Consider the following 25000-nt stretch of genomic DNA (forward strand, 5'->3'; position numbering starts at 1 on the left):
ATTATTATCATTATGATTATTATAATTATTATTTATTGTTAAATCGCCTGTTGTGTAATTTTAAAAAGTATTAATGCCTTTCTATTATTGTTGTTAATAAAAAAAAATGACAGATTGACAACTGTTCAAACGTAATAACATATGTAATTACATAAATTAATAAATATGCAGCTTTATTTAAAAGAGCTTTTAGAAGATTTTAGACCTTTGGGAGGGGTTTAAAAGTATATTACGAAATAATTTAATATAAATAGTCAGAAAAAGGTGTAGTTATTGTTGGAAAAATAGTCAAGATTGATTTGTTTAATGTCATTTGATATTGTTTTCAGTAAAATGATATTGTGGATGGATGGATGGATGAATAAGCGTATTCCAATTTTGGTACGTATCTCCAATAATACTTTACAGAATTTTCTGTGACTCCAAAATTAGTTATTTTATTTTATTTTTAATTTCATACACATTCTAATATCTGCTTTATAATAAACCTTATTCTTTTTTATGCAAATTTTATATTCATAAAGGTAAATTTTCAAATTGCAAGCCATTATTTATATCATTTATGCAAGAGATGATCACAGATTCACTTAACAAGAAAGCACTTAAAGCAAACACAATTTGCACGACCTTTAATATGTATAATATATAATGTATCTTTCTGTTATATAATAAATGTTAAAGTAAATTCATCTGTCAGGCAAAGATATTGTGGAGATGAGTAATTAACAAAATATTAAGCTCAAATTTACAACTAATCAACTAATTAAGAACAAAAGCAAATATTGTCAATATGTCTTGCTATTATTATGAGCAAATGTAATAGATTAGCTAAAGTTTAGTAGAGGCATAACAGGCTAACTCAATGGACAAGCGACAGCTGAATAGTTAAGATACGTCCCTCTGTTTTGTCCATTCATTCTGAATACATAACATTACTACACTGAAAATAGGATTCAAAGATGATTCGTTGGATTTACTAAACTTTTTAAGGTAAGTAGTTCATTTATTTGAGCTGAATTTAAACAAACAAATTAAGTTGAACATTGAACATATGGGTTGTTTAAATTTAACCCATACAAGTTGTTTGCAACAATTTTGCTAATTTTTTTTTTTTCAGTGTAGAGCAGTGGTGTAGTCGGGGCTATACGCACTTATACTCTGTATGCCTACTTTTTTCCACTAGCTGTTTGGGTATTACGATTTTTGAGGATCAATAATTGCGTATACCCTCGGTATACTCACTTGTTTTGCTGATTAGACTTCCCTATTTTACGTGTATTTGCATCCTCTTTAACTGCATACCAAATGTTTTTTTTTAACTCTCATCTTAATTTGTTGCAATTGGTGCATTTTTGTTTATATTTTGCGCCATTCCCCGCCCCCTGACGTCCACAGCAGCTGTGAGAAAATTTCGTGAGTGTTTCGAAGTCAACTGAATGTTGTCTCGCTGAAACGTTCAGGTAAAATTATAACACAGCATGGGCAGGGTGGGTGGGTAATAGTACACCACCATTTTTTTAGGACTACACCACTGGTGTAGAGGCATATATATTTTTTTTCTTACCCTGTTCTTGTTGATAAAATGGGCACACAGCCATGCTAGCCTCAGTGCTTCCAGTGAACTGTCTTTCCATTATAAGATTGTGCTTTCTTTAAAGATCAGTGATCTTCACTGCCTGTTATGTCTTTAAAATATGGAAATGTATTTTACCTCAGTATTTTCAATAGAGTTTCTGCACTAGCATGCTGATCCTGACGGCACTAGCACAGTCTTTCATCTCCGTTTATGCTTGAACAACTAAACGAATGCTTAACCCAATGTATTTTAATGAGATTACAACATGGATGCTGTAAAACGAACCTTATGAAACTGAAAATAGTCATTAAGCTTGCACTCATTAAGCTTTTTTACACATTAAGCTTTCACCGGAAGTTTATCATTGGCTGAAAAACACTAGCTGTGCGTATACCCAATTTATGACTCGAAGCAGCGACCTTCTTGCTGTGAGGCGGCAGTGCTAACCACTGGGCCACCGTGCTGCGGTCAAGTTTAATATGTGCACTAAATGTTCACACTGGTATTAAGATGCGTTTTCATCTTTTTATTCACAAGTGGGCAAAGGACACACATTAAAGTTCACACCTGCTGAATAAATGCGTTTCTTTTAGCCACTTTTTTGATTACTTCAAATGTTCATAATTACCAAAAGAATGTTATTAAAAGTATCAGAACAATTAAACATGCTTTCTAAATAGGATACTCTATTTCCAATCAACTATATTAGGCCTTTAACAGATTTACATGTGTATATATGATGTTGTTTTTATAATATTCATTTAACAAATATTATACAACATCGAAAGTAATATAACTAGGTGTCTTTAACTAAGATTATAATGCAAATGATCGGGAATTGATCATGCAAAAACACCCATAATCCAGCACATGCATCACAGATAAAAGATTTATTTTATTTCTGACCAACTCCTGCCAAAACTTTACTTTTAAAGGAGAAATGGCTTGAATTGAAACACATTTCATGAGCACATCAGTGGCTTTATCAATCTTTCTTTTAAGTCCAGCTTTATTGTTGGAGTGGAGAACATGAGACTGATTCCTGTGACGCTCCAGAGACAGACGAGTCTTCGCTGAGGCCAGCTTCCAGCCTCCGCCGCTGAGACTGCAGCTCTGCACAAGACGTTTGGCCAGTGGAGAAATTAAAATGGTCGTGCCCAACTGAGCCTGGTTTCTCTCAAGGTTTTTTTTTCTTCACTTCCGCCATTAGTGAAGTTTTTTTTTCCCTCTCCGCTGTCGCCACTGGCTTGCATGGTTTGGGATCTGTAGAGCTGCGCATCGTTGGATTTGCTCTTCAGTATTTGGACTCTCAGTAGTGATTATTAAACCACACTGAACTGAGCTAAACTGAACTGAACCTAAACACTACAAACTGAACTACACTGTTCCAATATACTATGACCTTTTATGTGAAGCTGCTTTGACACAATCTACATTGTATAAGCGCTATACAAATAAAGGTGAATTGAATTTAATTGAATTGTTCAACTACATGTGAGGACACACGATACAATTAAATATTGTGTCTTGGAAGACTGCAGCGCTACATGAATACACATGAAACATAATGAAGAATTAAAAAAATATAACCCAATTTATATCTGACAACTAGTTTTCTTGTGCACACTTCGGGTTTATTTCTATTCTTTGTCAGATGTTCATTCACTCATTTTCTTTTTCGGCTTAGTCCCTTTATTAATCAGGGGTCGCCACAGCGGAATGAACCGCCAACTTATCTAGCACATGTTTTACGCATCAGATGCCCTTCCAACTGCAACCCATCACTGGAAACACCCATATGCTCTCATTCACACACATTCACTACAGACAATTTAGCTTACCCAATTCACCTATAGCGCATGTGTTTGGACTTGTGGGGGAAACCGGAGCACCTGGTGGAAATCCACACCAACACGGGGAGAACATGCAAACTCCACACAGAAACGCCAAGTGACCAGCCGATGCTCGAACCAGTGATCTTCTTCCTGTGAGACGACAGCACTACCCACTGAGTTCTGATGTCAAACCAATTTTCATTTCCAAACAAAATGTAACGTCCCCACGACGTTGAGGTGCAACGTCAATCTAACGTCATGTCGTCGTCTTGTGCCTGCTGGGTGTTTAAGGCCATTTCAGTCATCATACAGTAAACATCTGTCATCTCATCAGTGACATGCATCTAAACAGGCTCTGGGTCAATGTGTGTGACGATTTTGGACATCTCCTTGGACACTTTTAATGCTTTCAAACAGTTTGATGCAATTATAAATAGCCCATGTCTTGAAGTAATTCACTCCCTGCTGAAAAATCCAGCTTAAACCAGCCTAGGCTGGTTGGCTGGTTTAAGCTGGTTGACCAGCCTGGTTTTAGAGGGGTTTTGGCCATTTCCAGCTTGGTCTTAGCTGGTCAGGCTGGAAAATGACCAGCTAAATCCAGCTAAAACCAGCTTGACCAGCCTGGTTTAAGCTGGACATAGCTGGTTTTGGCTGGGCTTCCAGCCTGGCAAGGTGGTCAAGCTGGTTTTAGCTGGTCATTTTCCAGCCTGACCAGCTAAGACCAGGCTGGAAACCAGCCTGAAAGTGGCCAAAACCCCTCTAAAACCAGGCTGGTCAACCAGCTAAAACCAGCCAACCAGCCTAGGCTGGTTTAAGCTGTTTTTTTCAGTAGGGTTATGATGGGATTTACTTTCTATGTGTAAGTTAATTGGACAGGAATCACAAGACTGATTATTCTAATCCCCATAATTAAATATTAATAAATAAATACTTAGCTTGAGATGCCATAATACAATTTCTTACCATTTTAAGCTGTCTTCATTCCAAAGGCACATACTTTGTGGCTTAATCCTAAATATTAGTTTGTTGTTTTTATTTAATGTTGGATTCTGTTTGCGCCACCTTTTATTTAAAACTACAATAAAGCCCGAGTAAACACACCTTTAACACTTAATTTTATTTTCGATTTGTTATTTTATTCTTTTATAAATCTGAAATTTCATTTAGCAACATACGGACGGCATAGATACATAAAAATTCGCGTTTTAATAAATAAAAGTACTAAAATGATCGTTATTGCCCACGGCAACGTCAAGTACAACCATAATGCGTTAGACTATTTATTGACTGCATAATGCTATCTCATCTAAACACCTCTTCTGTCACGATTTATGTCCGCAGACAGTTGCCGTACTTTTCAGCCACACCATCACTAAAAGGGGGAGTCATATAAAACCCGCGATGCAATATTATCATTAATCTCCCAACAACACATCACATTCAAACATATCTCTTAAATGTCACTCTAAAACACAAATTTAATAAAAATATAGGATATTTAAAAGTTTACAATAACATCGTAGATTAAGAATCGATCTTCAACACCCCTCCAGCTGATGCAGTGGTGCAGTCTGTGAGAGGCAATGGCAGAGGTGTAGAGGGAGAGAGAGAAACCAAGCGTCTTGACAGCTTCTCTTCAAACCCGCACCTGTTAAAAAACTGACCCGAAGACAGCAGCTCCAGAACCCGCACACCTGAGTCCGGACCCCCCGAGACCTGCAGCTCCGCAGGGCTTTCTCAATCTCAGGTGTGTGTGTGAGAGTGTGTGTGTATATGTGAATGAGCGGCGCTCCGGCTAGCAGAGACGTTAGCAAAAGCTGCTCCATAAACACTCGAGATATGCTGGAAACACTCCGCGATCTCTGAGAAACACTAATGTACGTGTTTGTTTACAGCTATACACCGCTGTTACTCAATAATACGAGTTTATGATAGATTATCAGTGTGTGTTTTATGCTATAATGTCATGGATATGTGAAACTAGGCCTCTGCAGTTTTGGGGGTGACTTATTTAGAGCAAGTGTTAGTGATGTTGATTTGGGTCTCTGTGGATGGATGTATATTTGTAGATGAGGTGAATTATAGACTATGGTCTGCTTTGACAGCTCTAGTTGATGTTGACAGTGAGATTTTGATGCTTTCATGTGAGCTGATCTTGTCTGATCAAGTTTATTTCTATTTATTTCACAGTAATTATCATAACAAAGCAGCTTTACTGAAAGTTATTGATGTTCTTTTATAGTATCTGTTACATTTTTAAATCAGCATGTATGATTTTTAGGATTGACAATAGTTTTTGTTTAGTAAAAATTTTTCTGTTTTGCTTTCATTTCAGTTTTAGATTGAATCATTTATTTTAGTGCTTGAATCATTTTGATATTGAGGTAAAAGTTGGTTTTATATTTGCACGTTTTTTTTGACAACTTGTGACAAGGTGCCTATATTATTTACCACGCTACTCTGAGCATTCGGTCTGAAATCACACTTAAATAAGACTTTAAAACAACATTTAGCACTATTTAATTGACTGTGAGGAACTGTGTTGTACTTTGATATGCATTTGCTGCTAATATGATTTCATTATTTAGAATTTGCAATGAATGTTTTTCTGAAATTATGTTAAGGAGAAATTCAGAATGTGCAAATATAAAACCAAATTTACGACAATTTTGGTTCTATTTCAGTAGATTTCCCTAAAATTGAGTATTAGTGAGGTGATTTATAGATTATTAAGTGGTTTGACAGCTTTAGTGTATGTTGACAGTGAGATTTTGATGCTTTCATGTGAGCTGATCATGTCTGATCAAGTTTATTTCTATTTATTTCACAGTAATTATCATCACAAAGCAGCTTTACTGAAAGTTATTGATGTACTGTTATAGTATCTGCTACATTTTCAAATCAGCATGTATGATTTTTAGGATTGACAATAGTTTTTGTTTAGTTAAAATCTTTCTGTTTTGCTTTCATTTCAGTTTTAGATTGAATGATTTATTTTAGTGCTTGATTCATTTTGATATTGAGGTAAAAGTTGGTTTTATATTTGCTGGTTTTTCTTGACAACTTGTGACAAGGTGGCTATATATTTTTTACCACGCTACTCTGAGCGTTTGGTCTGAAATCACATGTAAATAAGACTTTAAAACAACATTTAGCACTATTTAATTGACTGTGAGGAACTGTGTTGTACTTTGATAGTCATTTGCTGCTAATATGATTTCATTATTTAGAATTTGCAATGAATGTTTTTCTGAAATTATGTTAAGGAGAAATTCAGAATGTGCAAATATAAAACCAAATTTATGTCAATTTTAGTCGATGTTGTTAGTGAGATTTTGATGCTTTCATGTGAGCTGATCATGTCTGATCTGGCTTTGTTATTCAGTTCAATTCTATTCAAGTTTATTTGGATAGCACTTTTCACAGTAATTATCATCATAAAGCAGCTTTACTGAAGGTTACACATTTATTTGATGGTTTTCTTGGAATCTAACAGTACTGAACTACAAGAAATAGTATAATAATAGATAAAATAACACTGTATAGTCTAGTCTTCATCGTTTGAGTAATAAAATACAATTTTTTTTTTTAGTTTAGATACCTTTAGAACCTCATGGTTTATGTTTGCTTAAATCATACACAGTCCCAGGTCTTAAAAACAAATCCAAATTAAAATCTTTCACTCTGTTTTAGGGTTAAACTTTGCAACAACTTCACAAATCACATGTTCAGAACTCTGAGTGAAAAAGCACAAAAGTAATTTGTGGTTAAATAAATTTTAGCAGAGGTTTTTCACATTAGTTTTTTTTACATTTTTACATTTGTTTTTTAGTTGGGGATTAATATTAGAGTAACCTAATAAAAATGTTTAGTTGGACACTGCACAGACCCACAGTAGTTAACTACAGTCCCACACTATAATTAATACTATAATTATATTATATTCACTGTTATTAAAATTAAGCCATAAAATTGACAAAATGCAGAACCCTTTTAAACGTTTACTTTTATTTTCAAATCGCTAAAGCGCACTTTTACAGTTGTGAGAAGAAACATCCCATTATGCAGCTGCAGTTTCAAGTTAGGACACTTAAAAAATGCCTTTTGAGTTTAAAGATGATTGGCCTGCTACAGTGTTATAAATGAAATAGGTATATAATGTGTGAGTAAGTGGATTTGCCGCGGATCAACCTCTCACATGCCCTGCAGGTAGGCTGAATGACAATCTTGAAAAACAAAATATGAAATTTAGGCTATACTGCTATTTGCTAATGCAAAATTAAACACCAGAAAATACACTGTAGGCCTATTTTAACAGTAAGCATATCGATTTTATTTTGATTTGTAAGCTCTTGGCTCTAAAAATGAAAATGTAACCTGAAAACAAATTATTAAAATAGGCTAAATAAATAAGTAATTAAAATGATGGGTAGGCCTAATTGCTTATGGTGGCGTTTTTTGTTGTTGTTGTTGTTGTTGTTGTTGTTGTTGTTGTTGTTGTTGTTGTTGTTGTTGTTGTTGTTGTTGTTGTTGTTGTTTTTTGTTTTTTTTTTACAAATGCCAACCGGACAATTTCACAAAAAACACTAATAACATAACATATATATTATGCATGTTATCCATGCCAAAATGTAACCAATTTCCAATGTAATACCTTTTATTTTTTATTTTTTAAGGTAGGTAGACAGATTCTCTGTTTTGTTTTGCTTCACTAATGTCTTAAAATGTAACCCTAACACATTTAGCTACTATTTTTTTAAAATGACTTTAGATTGTAACATTTAACTTTTTCCTAACACTGATATTGGTTTGTGCAGCGTGATGACTCTGTTATGCTGTTTTCATTATATTTATTTAGCAGTTAAACGATTAAAATGCCCCTTCAGTTAGGACATCCTGTTCAGGGCACCCGTGCCTAGTGAGAGTATGCCCTAATTTAGGTAAATTACTTTAGTTAATTTAATTTAATTCAAACCTCAACTCCTATTTTTATGTTATTTTAGATGAGATGAACACACAGTTTTAGTAATCAAAGGATGCACTTTAACTTCACCACAAACAATTTAGACATTGTTAACTCATGACATTGTAATGGAGACATGTCTTTCTGGTTATTCAACTAAAGTATTATATTGGTCTTTCACTACACAACTATATTGAAGATCATAAATCTAAATGAAATAATTCAGATGATTAGCAGAGGAAATGCTTAGAAAACCTTTTTGGGAACAGTTTGTAATTCTTTATGTGACTAGTTCACTTTTAATTTAATTTACTTGCTTACCTAAATGTAAAAAATAAGTAAATAAAAACACAATGTGTTATTGTATCAATGATGTGTACTTGGCTGTTGGTCTGTTGGTGGGCCTACTCCTATTTTACTATATAGATTATAATAATAATAATAATAATAATAATAATATATATATATATATATATATATATATATATATATATATATATATATATATATATATATATATATATATATATATATATATATATTTATTTATATATATATATATATAAATAAATATATATATATATACATATATATATATATATATATATATATATATATATTACAATAGGAAGTCATTGAAACCCAAGTGTCATGAGGTCTTAAAATGGTTTAAAATAAGTCATAGAGGATATAATTTATGTAATTTCCCTGCCATTTCATATAATACATTAAAATTAGTCTGTTCATCATAAAAACCAATTCATGAAAGTGATGGTTTATTATATACTGTTTTAGTATTTGTTATTGCAAATTAGTGTGAAGTCTTTAATCATTTTCAATAGTTTTTGATTTGTTGAAATATTTCTGTTTTTAATTTAACCCATGTGTGTTATGGGATATTTTCATCCACTCTGGGGTGATTTTGAGGCTTAAATTGGCCACAACTTTCTTTGTTTCAGCGATTGAGCTGATTTTTGGTGGCAAATCTTATTTTGACACATATTTTGGGGAAATATTTTGAAAAAAAGTTCAAAGACTTAACAATAAATACACTCTGGGTACATTTACTACTCTTTTTCGTTATGTTAGTTGCTGCTGTTGCCCCATTGACTTCCATTATCATCCCATTTTTTGATTTGCAAAGCTTTAACACCATATAATCGTGCATTCTTGATTGCTGCTGGTTTTCCCTGTTGGGGAGAGGTACAATTTGTTATTTTTACTGTTGATCATCAGTTGCAGTGCAAAAAAAAATGAAGTATAGTGTGTGTGAGTGTAAGAGAGTCGTTTGCCCACTTACTTTGAAATGTCTGAGAAAATCAAAATAAACCCCACAGCTCTCAGAACATAGTAAACATACTAAGTGTGCGTACACTATAATCTGCTGTTATACTCCATATAAAAGCCAGAAACTTAAAAAAAGAAGCACAGGCCTATCTAAAGGGTTAATGGTGCCAACTGATGATCATCAGTAAAATGACCAACAGGGAAAACCACCAACAATCAAGAATGCATGATTAGATGGTGTCACGGTTTTGCAAATTAAAAAATGCTGCAATAATGGAAGTCAATTGGGCAAAAACAGCCACCTACTTAACAAAAGAGAAGTACATTTGAACATGCACAAGGGTTAAGGTTTTGCTTTATTTCAGTTGAATAGTGTTAACAAGACTAATGGGAAAGCTATAATGATGATAATAATAATAATAATAATAATAATAATAATAACAACAAGAATTCATTATAATTAATTGACATCTGCTTTTTCCATGTCTTTTCTGTGCAGTTGAAGCAAAAGCCACACACCATGTCCTTAAAGCCACGGGTGGTGGATTTCGACGAGACGTGGAACAAGCTCCTAACGACAATCAGAGCGGTTGTAATGCTTGATTATGTGGAGAGAGCAACCTGGAATGACCGCTTCTCGTATCCTAAACTGAATTACAGACACACACACACTAAATTACAGTGAATTACAGTACTGGTTTGAAGATGTGCAACCAAACTACCCCTTCCTCTTCTTCTTTTTTAGGTTTCTTGTTATTAGATTTTTTTAAAGCTTTTTTAAATAGGATATTTTTCAATATTTCATATCAGCTACACTACAGCTCTTTTTTTCTCTCTCAGATTGACAGATATCAGTACTTTTTTTTACCAAGAGTGCATTGCGTTGATCAAAAATTTCATATTAAAGGGAAAGTTCACCAATAAATGAAAACTGACATCATTTACTCATCTTCCGCTTGTTCTAAAGCTGTTTGAGATCCGTTCCTCTGATGAACACTAAGGAAGATATACTGAAGAATGCTCGGAGGAAAAAACAGCCATTGACTTCCATAGTAGTTTTCGTTTCGACTATGGGTGATCAGTGGTTACAGGTTTCCAATATTCTTCAGAATATCTTGTATTGTGTTCAACATTATAAAATAACTCCTTGATTGGGAGTAAATGAACTTTCCCTCTAAAAAAAAAGATATATCACTCTCTTTTAAATTATAAATCTTTATAGGATGCTTTGCTATATTATTTATCTGCATATACATTAGATTAGTCAGTACCAAAGCCAAAACGGGAACTAATCTAACAAAATAAAAATCACAGTCCGAAAATTACTACACCCAAAGGAGTATGCTGTAAAATAATATTAAATAGTTCTCCCCGTGTTGGTGTTGGGTTCTTCCGGGTGCTCCGGTTTCCCCGACAGTCCAAAGACATGAGCTATAGGTGAATTGGGTAAACTAAATTGGCCTTGGTGTATGAATGGATGTGAGATTGTATGGGTGTTTCCCAGTACTGGGTTACAGCTGGAGGGGTATCAGCTGTGGAAAAAACATATGCTGGAATAGTTGGCGATTCATTCCGCTGTTGCGACCTCTGAAATAAAGACTAAGCGGAAGGAAAATGAATGACTGAATTATATTAAATGAATTAATATAATTAAATACAATTTTAATTAACATGAAAATATCAATAACATAAATATCAAATTTAGTAGCTTGTAATTTATATTGGTTTGAACTTAAATGTATTATCTTTCTATTCCTGAAGATGTTCGGTGACCAAACTCTTATTTTAATAGATATAACTATTAAATAAAACTGCTTAGTTTAAATGCACCGAAGAGAATTGGCTGTATTGGCTGTAGATTGAAAGCAGGCTTTGTGGACATACTGTAAAAAACATTATGCATTATAAAAACAACATTACCTCTGTTCAAATCTCCTTAGCGCAGTCTTCAGTGACATATATGCGCTGTGTGTTGCGTATCCAGAGCCTTTAGGAGAGAAACTGTACACTGAGACGAAGGTGTTTCTGGAGAATCACGTCCGTCAGTTGTTCAAGGTAAGACTTTGCGATCTTTCGTTTTTCTGTGATGATTTTGTGGGAGAGTGAATCATGCATGAAATAAACAACAGATTCATTGACAAACATGGATAAATGCAATAAAGGTAGTGATACAAATAAAACAAACAGTGCTTTATGGTTTTCTAGGGAGTAGAGAATCAGGTATATGTACTTGAAGAATCAAATGTAAAATAGCACTGTTTGTTGTCTTTATTATATGAATAATTCAATAAAATAAACTTTTATTAGTTTCAAAATATACCATTTCATCTGTCTGAATAATTTAAACTCACCTGAAATAGTCCTTAAACACTAATTTGAGTTTACAGTATATGAAAGACATTTTTCAAATACATTTTTTTTCTGAGACCAGGCATGACCAGACTGTGTCTACCAGATGCCGCATTGGTCACTTTAGGTTGACACAGTTCAAAGGAGCATGTTTCACTAACTTGTAAATCACTGTCGTGCCTCTCTCACTGTTATGCATATTTTATTAAAAGTTTTCTCTTGAATGTTTTTAAATATGTATCATAATATACAGTTATTTATCACAAATCAAACAGAAAAATTATATTTGATGTTTTTTTATTATTTTATGTTAAGTTTAGTAATTTGTATTGTATTTATTTATTTTTTAAAATATTTATTTTTATATTTATTTGTATATTTGTTTTTATTTATATATTTATATACATATACATATACATATTCATATACATTTTGTCTTTGTGTTTCATTTTATTTTTTTTAAATTATTTATTTATTCATTCCTTTTTATTGAATTAATTTTGTTTATTGATTCTATATTATGTCGGTTTCTCATTATTATATATATTTTTAAATATTTATTTTTATATTTATTTGTGTATTTGTTTTTATTTATATATATATATATATATATATATATATATATATATATATATATATATATATATATATATATATATATATATATATATATATATAAATTTTGTCTTTTTGTGTTTTATTTTTTATTTTTTAAAAATGATTTATTTATGAATCCATTTTTATTGAATTAATTTTGTTTATTTATTCTGTATTATGTCGGTTTCTCATTATTATTGATAGATTGAGTTTTCTTATCTTATGAGAAGATCCTGCTTCTTAATTATTCATGACTGCACATGCTTTGCGATGACAGACCCATATAGACAGACCTGCCAAGTTGCGGGACTGTGGCCGCTCACAGCTCTCAGTAATTTTATTTGAAGTATTTTGTTAATTTTGTTTTTTTGTATTTTATTATTTTTTAATTTCTTTAAAAAAAAAAAATTTGTTTACTCATTTATTTTAATTAACTTAATTAATTTATTTCTGTATCAGAGCTGTAATTATTATAGTCGCCATTATCTGTATCATATACATTATGTAATATGTTTTTATCTACAGTTGAAGTCAGAATTATTAGCCCCCCTGTTTATGTTTTTTCCCCAATTTCTGTTTAACAGAAAAAGTATTTTTTCAGCACATTTCTAATCATATTAGTTTTAATAACTCATCTCTAATAACTGATTTATTTTATCTTTTACATGATGACAGTAAATAATATTTGACTAGATATTCTTCAAGACACTTCTATACAGCTTAAAGTGACATTTAAAGGCTTAACTAGGTTAATTAGGTTAACTAGGCAGGTTAGGGTAATTAGGCAAGTTATTGTACAACGATTGTTTGTTCTGTAGACTGTCAAAAAAACAAATAGTTTATTGTAAAAAAATAAAAACTGCTTTTATTCTAGCCGAAATAAAACAAATGAGACTTTCTCCAGAAGAAAAAATATTATCAGACATACTGTGAACATTTCCTTGCTCAGTTAAACATCATTTGGGAAATATTTAAAAAAGAAAAGACAAGTCAAAGGGGGGCTAATAATTCTGACTTCAACTGTATATTGATCTTATGAAATACCAATGACTTGCTTGGCAAGTAAAGTATGGCAATAAATAAACAAATTCCTTCAAAACAAGAAGCAACTGATAATCTATAATATAATTAAACTTTGCAGTGACTTCACAAATCATATGTGTTTTAAACTCCGGTTCTGGTCAGATATAATCCCGACTCCGCATTGACCGTTCTGCGCTGTGACTCTTTTGAATGTGTGAAATGATGTATTGTGCAGCCCCAGTCATTAGATTTAACTTTTGGCTGTCCTGCATTAATCATTGTGATCCGTGTCTTCTAGAGAGTGCTGGAGTCTGAGGAGAAGGTTTTGGTGATGTATCACAGATACTGGGAGGAATACAGCAAAGGCGCTGAGTACATGGATTGCTTATACAGGTACGTTCAGCTTGTACAGAGAGTTGCTTTATTTTTAGTGTGACAATTCAAAGGGCTGCAAAATGAGTGTATCGTAAAAATGATCGTGCGACTGATCTTAATATTACGGTCTGTTTTACAAAAGTATGGTTACTTAAAAGGGACCTATTATGCAAAAATAACTTTTTAAGGGGTTTAAGCACAGTTGTGTGTCAGCAGTGTGTGAATATAACCAGCTTCTAATGGTAAATATTAGTAAATTGAATTTGTTATGATCAAACTTGATAAAAACAGTCTGCAGAAACACTTTGATTGACATTCTCCCTTTGTACGTGTCATCAGAGAGGGAAAGCCCCGCCCACTAGTGACCATCTCTCCCTCATTAGCATAGGACTTAAGTCTTGTTTTTGAATCTGCCACTATGCTGACACACAGGCATTTGTAGCTCCGCCCTGTTTTGAAAAGAGCGCAATCTCATTTGAATTTAAAGCGACAGTCACCAAAATGACACAATTAGGATAAAAGCCTAAAAGGGTTAGTTTCAAACAGTCATAAACCATTATCTGTGTGGTATTTAGAGCTCAAACTTCACATACACACTCTATGGACACCAGAGACGCATTTTAGATTAAAAAAGGGCATAATAGGTCCCCTTTAAGTAGCTCTTGAAAATTGTCGTAGATGTACCAGTGCTCTGGAGAATTCGTTAAAGCCCTACGTGCATTGTAATGGTCCTTTCAAAGAGAATGCATCAGTCATTATTAACAACCAATCAGAGAACTCAGTAAAACGTGACATCATTAGGTGTTAATAATGAGCTCATAACGCACAGAGGATTGTTTTTGTGATGGATTTCCCAGAACTGTATGATCCATCTGAAATATGTTGTTTGTTAATATTGTTTCACACTATATGGAATACGCCGCACAAACAAATAAATATATTGATAAATAAAGATTTTATTTATAGTTTTAATGAATAACTAAAAAAAAAACTTTTTTTGTGTCATTGCCGTGATAACAGTGAATAATATCCTGCTAGTTATTTTGCAAGATGGTAGTATTCAGCTTAAAGTGCAATTGAAATGATAAGAGAGGGCGGGACATATAGTAGCCCCTCCCCTTTAAAAAAAAATCTGCCAATAGTGTTTTGGTTTCTCACAGCTCTGCCACTGAGAGTGGTTGAGCTCATGCATATCAGATGAAAAGCAAAAGAGAAGGGGGCGGGGCTTGTCAGACACTAGAGAGCGTTTGATTGGTCAGAAGATTTGATGAGAATCTGAAGTATGATCCATTTAGGCGGATGATCCATTTAGGCGGAAGTGACAAACTGCAAACTTTGGATGTTTATATTTTCTAAATGCAAATGTTGTTCCTGTTTTGGAGCACACTGCATTATAGCTATCTTTAACACTAACATAAGGATACTAACATCTCAATAAACGTTATTTTAATTTCACGGGACCTTTAAAGTTTTGAAAAATAATAGAAAATTTATCTTGGAGAGTCTAAATGTACCCCCATTTGTAGAATCACCCATATATTTGTATTGAAATCCTGCTTTGCATGAGTGATTGTGAAGGCTCATTATACTGGTTCTGGTATTGTCCAGTTTCTGCTTGATTTTACTGACCTGACCCCCTTTTCTGTCATGCAGTTATTGGTCAGCTGAGAAAACAAGCAGCTATTGAACTCACGCCACCCTTGGCTTTATTGTGCATCAACACACGCATGTGTTCATCTAACTAAATAACAAGCGCTTCCCCTAATGAGTGTTTTTTTTTTTTACTGCAGGTACCTGAACACACAGTTTATTAAGAAGAACAAGCTGACCGAAGCAGACCTGCAGTACGGATATGGAGGAGTGGACATGAATGAGCCCTTGATGGAGATCGGAGAGGTTTGCATGGTTTAACTAGACACTTAAGCACTATGTGTTTATATTAAGACAGAGGCTGTTGGAATATTCAATAACATAATAACATGTGAACTTTTATTTTTATTTATTTACTTTATTCATAAACTTACTTTATTTATTTATTTTTATTTATTTACTTTATTAATAAACTTTATTTATTTATTTTTATTTATTTACTTTATTCATAAACTTTATTTATTTATTTTTATTTATTTACTTTATTCATAAACTTTATTTATGTATTTTTATTTATTTACTTTATTCATAAACTTTATGTATTTTTATTTATTTACTTTATTCATAAACTTACTTTATGTATTTTTATTTATTTACTTTATTAATAAACTTTATTTATTTTTATTTATTTACTTTATTAATAAACTTTATTTATTTATTTTTATTTATTTACTTTATTCATAAACTTTATTTATTTATTTTTATTTATTTACTTTATTCATAAACTTTATTTATGTATTTTTATTTATTTACTTTATTCATAAACTTTATTTATGTATTTTTATTTATTTACTTTATTCATAAACTTACTTTATGTATTTTTATTTATTTACTTTATTCATAAACTTTATGTATTTTTATTTATTTACTTTATTCATAAACTTTATTTATTTATGTATTTTTATTTATTTACTTTATTCATAAACTTTATTTATTTATTTTTATTTATTACTTTATTCATAAACTTTATTTATTTATTTTTATTTATTACTTTATTCATAAACTTTATTTATGTATTTTTATTTATTTACTTTATTCATAAACTTTATTTATTTAGTTTTATTTATTTACTTTATTCATAAACTTTATTTATTTATTTTTATTTATTTACTTTATTCATAAACTTACTTTATGTATTTTTGTTTATTTACTTTATTCATAAACTTACTTTATGTATTTTTATTTATTTACTTTATTCATAAACTTTATTTATTTATGTATTTTTATTTATTTACTTTATTCATAAACTTTATTTATTTATGTATTTTTATTTATTTACTTTATTCATAAACTTTATTTATTTATTTTTATTTATTACTTTATTCATAAACTTTATTTATTTATTTTTATTTATTACTTTATTCATAAACTTTATTTATGTATTTTTATTTATTTACTTTATTCATAAACTTTATTTATTTAGTTTTATTTATTTACTTTATTCATAAACTTTATTTATTTATTTTTATTTATTTACTTTATTCATAAACTTACTTTATGTATTTTTGTTTATTTACTTTATTCATAAACTTTATTTAGTTTTATTTATTTACTTTATTCATAAACTTACTTCATGTATTTTTATTTATTTACTTTATTCATAAACTTACTTTATTTATGTATTTTTGTTTATTACTTTATTCATAAACTTTATTTATGTATTTTTATTTATTTACTTTATTCATAAACTTTATTTATTTTTATTTATTACTTTTATTTATTTATTTATTTTTAAATTTATTTATGAAACTATTTTTGTTGTTATTTATTTATTTGTTTTTATTTATTTATTTATTTTTAATCACAAATAATTCTACAGAAATACTATAGTAAATACTACAGTGTTTTTGATCCATATAAAATGAACCAATACGGTCTTATAATGCTTTTACAACTGTAAGGGTATATTATTCTACAAAACACCACAGTTTACCATAGAAACTAAAGTATACTACAGTAATTATTACAGCTTATTAATGCACTGTAGTTTATTCTACACTTTGCTGCAGCAAAGACTTGTACATATTATGATAAATACAGTATAATACACTTTACTGTAGTAGGGTTTTAAAAAACTGTATTATGTTTTATAAGTGTTGTTTTGTCTGTGTGTGTGTGCGTGTGCGTGTCTTTTTTAGCTTGCACTGGACATGTGGCGGAAGTTAATGATTGAACCCCTTCAACCGATGCTGATCGGGAAGCTTCTGAAAGAGATCAAAAAGTAGGTTCAATTGCATCTTATTAACATTGTTCTTTATTTAACCAGATTTATCTCAGAGTTATCCCATTTTCAATAAAACTAACTTCAGCTTGATTTTGTTTAATCTGTATGCATGTTTATTTTTATTTTATTTTATAGGGATTTAGTCCGCTTTAACCTGAAACACTTTTATATATATTTAAATTAAATTATTTTAGCATTTACTGAAAGCAAAGTAAAGTAAATAACTGTGTTATTCACTCCCACTTGATTTGTTTTTTAATATTTTATTTATATTTTGTGTGTTGTTTTAATGACCAATTTTGGATGTTTTAATTCTATTCATGAATCTTTTCAAGAATATTTTAAATAAAAAAAAATTAAATTAACATTTTAAATGCATCTTATATTAATTATTTGACATATTATTGCACTATTTATTTTGACCTTATATAATGTTATTTATTATAATTATATATTTTTATTATTTATCTATTTTATCTTATAAAATCAATTAAAATGTTGTTCTGTTGACCATTTTATGTTTCTAATCTGTTCTATCTGTTTAGCCATGCTCCATTCACAAACAAGATATAGTAAACCAAGCATAATCACTTAAACTGTAAACAGTAAACATTGATCAGAAATTAATCATTAACATCCAGAATGGAGTAAAACTGTGCTCCATCAACAGAAATCACTCTGCTATTGCTTAATCATGTGTAGTTAAAATCACAAGCTCCACATTTATGTTATTTAACTGTTTTGGCAAGTTGCTTGTTGTTTTTGTTGAGTATTATTGTAATTATAGGTATGGTATACAGTAGGGTTGCGCGATATTGAAAAAACTGACGTTTTTCTGCGATTTATATATTGTGATATGAGCAATAATTTCACAAGATGACTATTAATTCATCATTTAACATTGATTGGATGATTTTGTAGAGGCATATGATCTACAAAATTACTCAAAATAAATACAATAGAATGAATTAAAGCACGGATGAAATAAAAGATAAAAATGCTAAGAAATAAATGTTTTTACAGTAATTGAGGTACAGAAATTCAATAATCAAATGCAAAATAACAATGTATTGTGTTCATTGTATAAATAAACACAATTGTTCTTCGTTAAAGTGGCAAACTATAAAATTTATTGTGTCCAAATGGTTTAAATGTGCTTGAAATTGTAGTCCGAGGTCTTAATAACTTATACTCCTCACAATCACTGCACTATTTAACATTTGCACATTTAAAGTTTGCACATATTCATTGCACTACATTGCACTGATTCACTTATCTGAACTGGACATACTGCACATGGACATTTGTAATTGTTTATCTATCTGCCACTCCTGATTATTAATAGCATCCTGTACATATATTCATTGATTGTAAATCTGTTCATAGCTAATACAACCTGTATATAATGTTGATAGTACATCCATCTGTAAATATTACCATAGTTTTTCTGTAACTGCACTTTATAACTCATACCTGTATCCTGCACTTGCTGCTATTGCACTGCTGGTTAGACCTAAACTGCATTTGGTTGCCTTGTACTTGTACATGTGTAATGACAATGAAGTTGAATCTAATCTAATCTAATAACACATCTAAATAAAGACAAATCTTTCACACTATTAAATTATAGTTAAATACACTGAATTTTTTTTTTAATTGGATTTACCACATTCTTTAAGAGAAGTGGTTGCAAACAATTTAAATGGGCTGAATGGACACAAACAAGTTGAACATTACTAAATTGAATTAGTTTGTTAAAATTCAGCCTATATAGACTAGTTACCTGTAAAAAAAACCCATCTTTCTTCAATAATTGTTGTCAGTGCATGACTCCACAAGTTCTGAACTGTGGTTCGTGGTTGATTATAATCATAATTTGACGTTGCAAGATCTGTGATGTGACTATTGCTGATTCACACTTTGCGATATTGATGCTATAGCAATATATTGTGGAGTCCTATTATACAGGTTTGGTTTTACAAACTATGCCAAAAATAAAAACGTCAAATCTTTTCTATCATTCACACTTTCTGTAAACACCTTTGTATATTTTTATGTACCACAGTGATTATGGTGCATAAATGTTCCGATTTCTCCCATTTTCGCTGTTTTTTTTTTTTTTTATAGTGACCGATGTGGGGAGGACCCGAATCAGAAAGTAATCCATGGGGTTATCAACTCCTTTGTTCATGTTGAACAGTACAAGAAAAAGTTTCCTCTAAAGGTGAGTTGCAAAGGTTTTTTTCACTGTTTGTGACTCTTTTCTTCATTATTTTGTAAATATGTAAAGCTTAATATTAATAAGTCATATATTTTGTAAATATATTCCAAAAAATGTCAAATATTTTTACCTTTTTTGCCATTTTTAAAAAAGAAGCATCAAACCTTTAATCCGCAAAGGATGCGTTTAAAAGACTTTTGTAATGTTACAATTAAAATAGGGTTATTAAAATGAACTAAAACCATTTTTGAGAGCTGAAATAAAATAAGAAAAAATTAATTTAATTAAAAAATGTCATTTAATTGCTTTAATTTCAGCTTTTCAGCAACGAAATATATTTTTGCTTTTTTATTTTAACTTAATTCTCTAAAAAAAACAACTAAAACTGAAATTAGACTAATGTTAATGCATTTAAAAGCAATAAGAACACCATTAAAATTAAAAGTATAATGAAATGAATAAATAAAAATCTAACTTGCAAATTACAGTAGTTTTAAAATGATGATAAAATACTGCTGTTCAGAGTTTCTACTATTGATATAGAATAATAATGATGATGATGATGATGATAATAATAGTATTTTAATAATAATGCTAATATTAGTAATTATCAATTCATTAGTAACTAAAATCAATTAGTTTAATGAGTAAAAATGCATCTGATTTGAAAGCCTCACCCCCGTTTTTTTCTCCATCCCAGTTTTATCAGGAAATCTTTGAGGGTCCGTTTCTGACGAAAACCGGCGAGTATTACAAACAGGAAGCCTCCAATCTGCTGCAGGAGTCCAACTGCTCCCAATATATGGAGAAGGTGAGATGCCTTTCATTTAGTTAACTTTATTTAGTTTGCTTGAGTTAATATGGCCCAAAGAAAACCAAGACAGTAAAATAAAATATTTATTTAAAAAAGTAGTTGACAGTCATATACGTTACAGCGGGGGAAATAAGTGTTGAACACGTCATTATTTTTTCGTCATCAGGTGCTGTTGACTTGAAATTTTCACTGGATTTTGGTAATCATAGACATAGATCTCTCTGTCAGTCCAAAGACATGCGGTAAAGGTGAATTGGGTAGGCTAAATTGTCCGTAGTGTATGTGTGTGAATGTTTCCCAGAGATGGGTTGCAGCTGGAAGGGCATCCGCTGCGTAAAACATATGCTGGATAAGTTGGCGGTTCATTCCGCTGTGGCGACCCCGGATTAATAAAGGGACTAAGCCGACAAGAGAATGAATGAATGAATGAATAAGTATTGGGTGGGTTATATGACCAAAACAAAGACGTAATGCACATTTCCAAAGCAGAATATCTGACTTCAGCATTGTTTTTCAGATTAACAAGTGTTCATTTAGCATGTTTCTTACATATCTGCAAACATATTATGGGATTTTTATGCTTTAGAAGAGTTAAAAACTTACATACAGCACATTTAAGTGTGATTGAGCTGGTTTTCGTGTTATTCCAACAAAAGCAATGTTAGCAAAACTTCAATGAAACAGGGTTTTTTTTTCAACAGTTGTCTTATTAACAGGTCACACAGTGCACAGAACTGTCATATGATCATTCTTTAAAAATGTGGATGCGCCACATTATCACATTTGTGCAAGTTTGTAATGGAAACGTCTGTGTGTGTGTGTTTTGTGACGCAGGTTTTGGGCAGGTTGAAAGATGAGGAGGTGAGATGTCGGAAGTATCTTCACCCCAGCTCTTACTCCAAAGTCATCCACGAATGTCAGCAGAGGATGGTGGCCGATCACCTGCAGTTCCTGCACGGAGAGTGTCAAAATATCATCCGGCAGGAGAAGAGAGACGGTCAGCACTCACATACACTCTCACACACACACTGCCAATGCTCACGTATCGCTTATGGCTTTATGTTTATAATTGTTATTATTATTCTTTTATTCAGATTGCGTCATTGAGAGATAAAAATAGACGTATTAGATGTATTTTGAAGAATGCTTTAAAAGTTTTAGATCTACTCAGACTTTACTTGTTCCAAACCTCCAAGTTTCTTCTTTCTGCTGAGCTTGAAGGATGATAATTTGAAGAAAGCTGCAAACCTGTAACCATTGACTTCTTCTATGGTGTTTGTTTTTCCTACTATGGAAGTCAATAGTTACAGGTTTCCAGCTTTCTTCAAATTATCATCCTTCAGGCTCAACAGAAGGAAGAAACTCAAACAGGTTTGGAACAAGTAAAGCGGAGTCAATTTAAAATTGTTCAATTTAATAGTGAACTACCCATTTAAGTTGTAAAATCTTAATTCTTTATAGTTGATTTAATTTTATCCATTGTTTATATCAACAGGAGACATTGATGTTAATTTAGCTTTGATTGTAAATGCTTTTCTTAATTATGAAACATTTATTTATCACCAAGGACCACGGTTTAAGCTAAAAATCTTATAATTTCAACAGAAAAAAAACAAATGCATACATTATAAATAGCGTGAGGCTAAGTAAAGAAAAGGAAAGTCAATTTTCAGTTTTGGTGGCCCTCCCACACTGTTTTTGTCTTGTTTCTAGTCCAAATATCTAAAAAATTATTAAACCAAGAAGCATTTTCTAGACAAATAAATAAATATTGTCTTGTTTTCAGAAATAATAATAATAAAAAAGTGAGTTTTTCCCTAAACAAATCAAAATAATCTGGTTAGTAAAATAATCTTTCTTTTTTCTTTAAAATAATGTTATTATTTAGCTTGTTTTAAAGAAAAACTCACTTAATTTTGACATTATTTCTTAAAACTAGACAATTTTGTTTATTTGTCTATGAAATGCTTCTTGATTTAAGAAATGCAGATATTTGGACCAGAAACAAGACTATAACTATAAGTAAGAAAAATCTTTTTTCGAAGTGCATAGGAGGTCAGATGGCTAACAAATGTGGATAGTTATCCGTTAACGAGGATCCATATTAATGTTCATCCATTTACCATAAACTAGCCGTCTATATTGGCTCGTTTCCACTGACTGGTACGGTACAATACGGTTCGGTTTGGTACGGGTCACCTTTATCAGGCTTGCGTTTCCACTAACAAGGGTACCCTTTTGGTGGGCGTGGTGTATGACAGAAAGTTTCAGTCGACATCATTCTCGCTCGAGGAAATGTCTACAATAAAGCTGTATGGGTCACTTACATATCATATGAAAAGCACTTCTCACAAAACAGATGCTTTAACACATAAATACTTGTGTAGAAATGTTTATTACTAACTTTTCTATGAACATGAGTTGATTATAACTGCAGATCAATGACAGTGTGAAACAGCCTATACTGTAACGTCTGTAATTATATTAAATAACTAAATAAATGAACATATATAAACACATACAGCCCCTTACAGTCTCAGATATGTTACCAACTACAGAAGAACTACATATAGCAGACATTTCGTCAGTATTTAGGTTCAAAAACAACACAAAATATAGCCTACAGTCAGTGAAAACCTCTTATCTGTGTCTGTAATCTTCAGCAGCACATGTAGCCTCTGTTAGAGAGTAATTCCATCATTCTGAGTTTATATTAGTCCAAAAGGTGAAGATAATAAGTTAGTTATACATGGCATTTTGTTCGCGTTTGCTGAAAAAATAATGTGCTCCTTTTTTCCGGCTTCTCCTTTGTTTCTTCACGCTTCACTCTCGCGTTTATCTGTCTGACAGGATCGGGTTTCAAAAGCACATCAATAATCAAGCGCAGGTTATTATCATCAGCTCTAGAAGTTTGTTATTTCAGATATAATGTTAGACGCGCGCTAGCAAGAAAGCGAAACCGCTCGCGCCTCAGACTGGCTCGTAAAAAACTACGGGGCACAGGGTAAATCTGCTCTTCTTCTTGGATTTGTGGCTGTTCATCCAGACGACGACAAGGTTTGTTTGAGCCCAGATCGACCATGGCTCGTTATTATATGTATTTATAACTCCGCTATAATCTCTCGGCTGTGTATTTCAAACATGGCGGGTTTTTGTTTTCATTCTGGCTTGTTGCGTAAGCGAATGACGTATCTCTGTAAACCAATAGCGTTCATCTGTGCGTGTGGCTCCGCCTTTTGGTACCCTTTCTCGTGTTTGGTACCCTTTCGAAAGGGTGCCGAAAAAGTGGTACGGTACGGTTCGGTACGCTTTTTGACAGTGGAAACGGCCATTGAAGCGTACCAAACCGAACCGAACCGTACCGTACCACTCAGTGGAAACGGGCCATATGCGGGACCAGGAAGTCAAATTTAAAGCCTATAATCAAATGTAAGATGTGAAAAGTACTAGAGAAGGAAGCAGCTGTAAGGAGCATGTGTGGAACAGCTATCAACGTTCAACTGTCATTCATATTTCAGAGCACTAGCTGCGAGTACGAGGCCTATTAACAGAATAAGAAGAACTGAGCTCTTGTCATATTTTATTACCATTTTCTAAACTACCTTGACTTGATACTGTGAGAAATGTTGATGGTGTCATTAATAAGTGTTGGCTTGCTGTATGTTATTAGTCTCCGTGAGCATGCCGTAGAACCAGTGTGCATCCTGATGGTCTGTGTGTTTTCAGATATGGCGAACATGTACACTCTCCTGCGGGCCGTGTCCAGTGGTTTACCGCACATGATCCAGGAGCTGCAGGTCCACATCCACGACGAGGGGATCAGAGCCACCATTAACCTCTCTCAGGAAAACGTAAGTCTGAATCTCTGCATGTGATGGAAAGCTGCTTTGTTTGACTCTAGCCTTAAAGGGGGACTATTATGCATAAATTACTTTTATAAGAAGTCTAAACACAGGCAGCAGTGTGTGAATATAACAAGTTTCTAATGGTTTCTAATGGTAAAAATGAAAGCCCCGCCCACTAGTGACCATCTCTCCCTCATTAGCATAGGTCCTTTGCCATAGGACGTTAGTCTTGGTTTTGAAT

At 31.9% G+C, this 25000-nt stretch overlaps 1 protein-coding gene across 1 annotated transcript in view; it reads left to right on the plus strand.

The window, feature by feature from the left end:
* The first annotated feature begins 4971 nt into the window (after positions 1-4971).
* Positions 4972-25000, plus strand: part of cul2 (cullin 2) — a 35154-nt gene continuing 15125 nt past the window's right edge. Inside the window, exons 1-10 of the mRNA XM_056450713.1 lie at positions 4972-5158; positions 10161-10300; positions 11614-11716; positions 13929-14023; positions 15796-15901; positions 17794-17876; positions 20007-20103; positions 20801-20911; positions 21749-21911; positions 24641-24765. Coding sequence (XP_056306688.1) covers positions 10182-10300; positions 11614-11716; positions 13929-14023; positions 15796-15901; positions 17794-17876; positions 20007-20103; positions 20801-20911; positions 21749-21911; positions 24641-24765 — 1002 coding nt within the window. The 5' untranslated portion in view covers positions 4972-5158; positions 10161-10181. The remainder of the gene's footprint in view (positions 5159-10160; positions 10301-11613; positions 11717-13928; positions 14024-15795; positions 15902-17793; positions 17877-20006; positions 20104-20800; positions 20912-21748; positions 21912-24640; positions 24766-25000) is intronic.

This window comes from Danio aesculapii, chromosome 24 (assembly GCF_903798145.1).
Source record: "Danio aesculapii chromosome 24, fDanAes4.1, whole genome shotgun sequence".
Classification (NCBI taxonomy): Eukaryota; Metazoa; Chordata; class Actinopteri; order Cypriniformes; family Danionidae; genus Danio; species Danio aesculapii.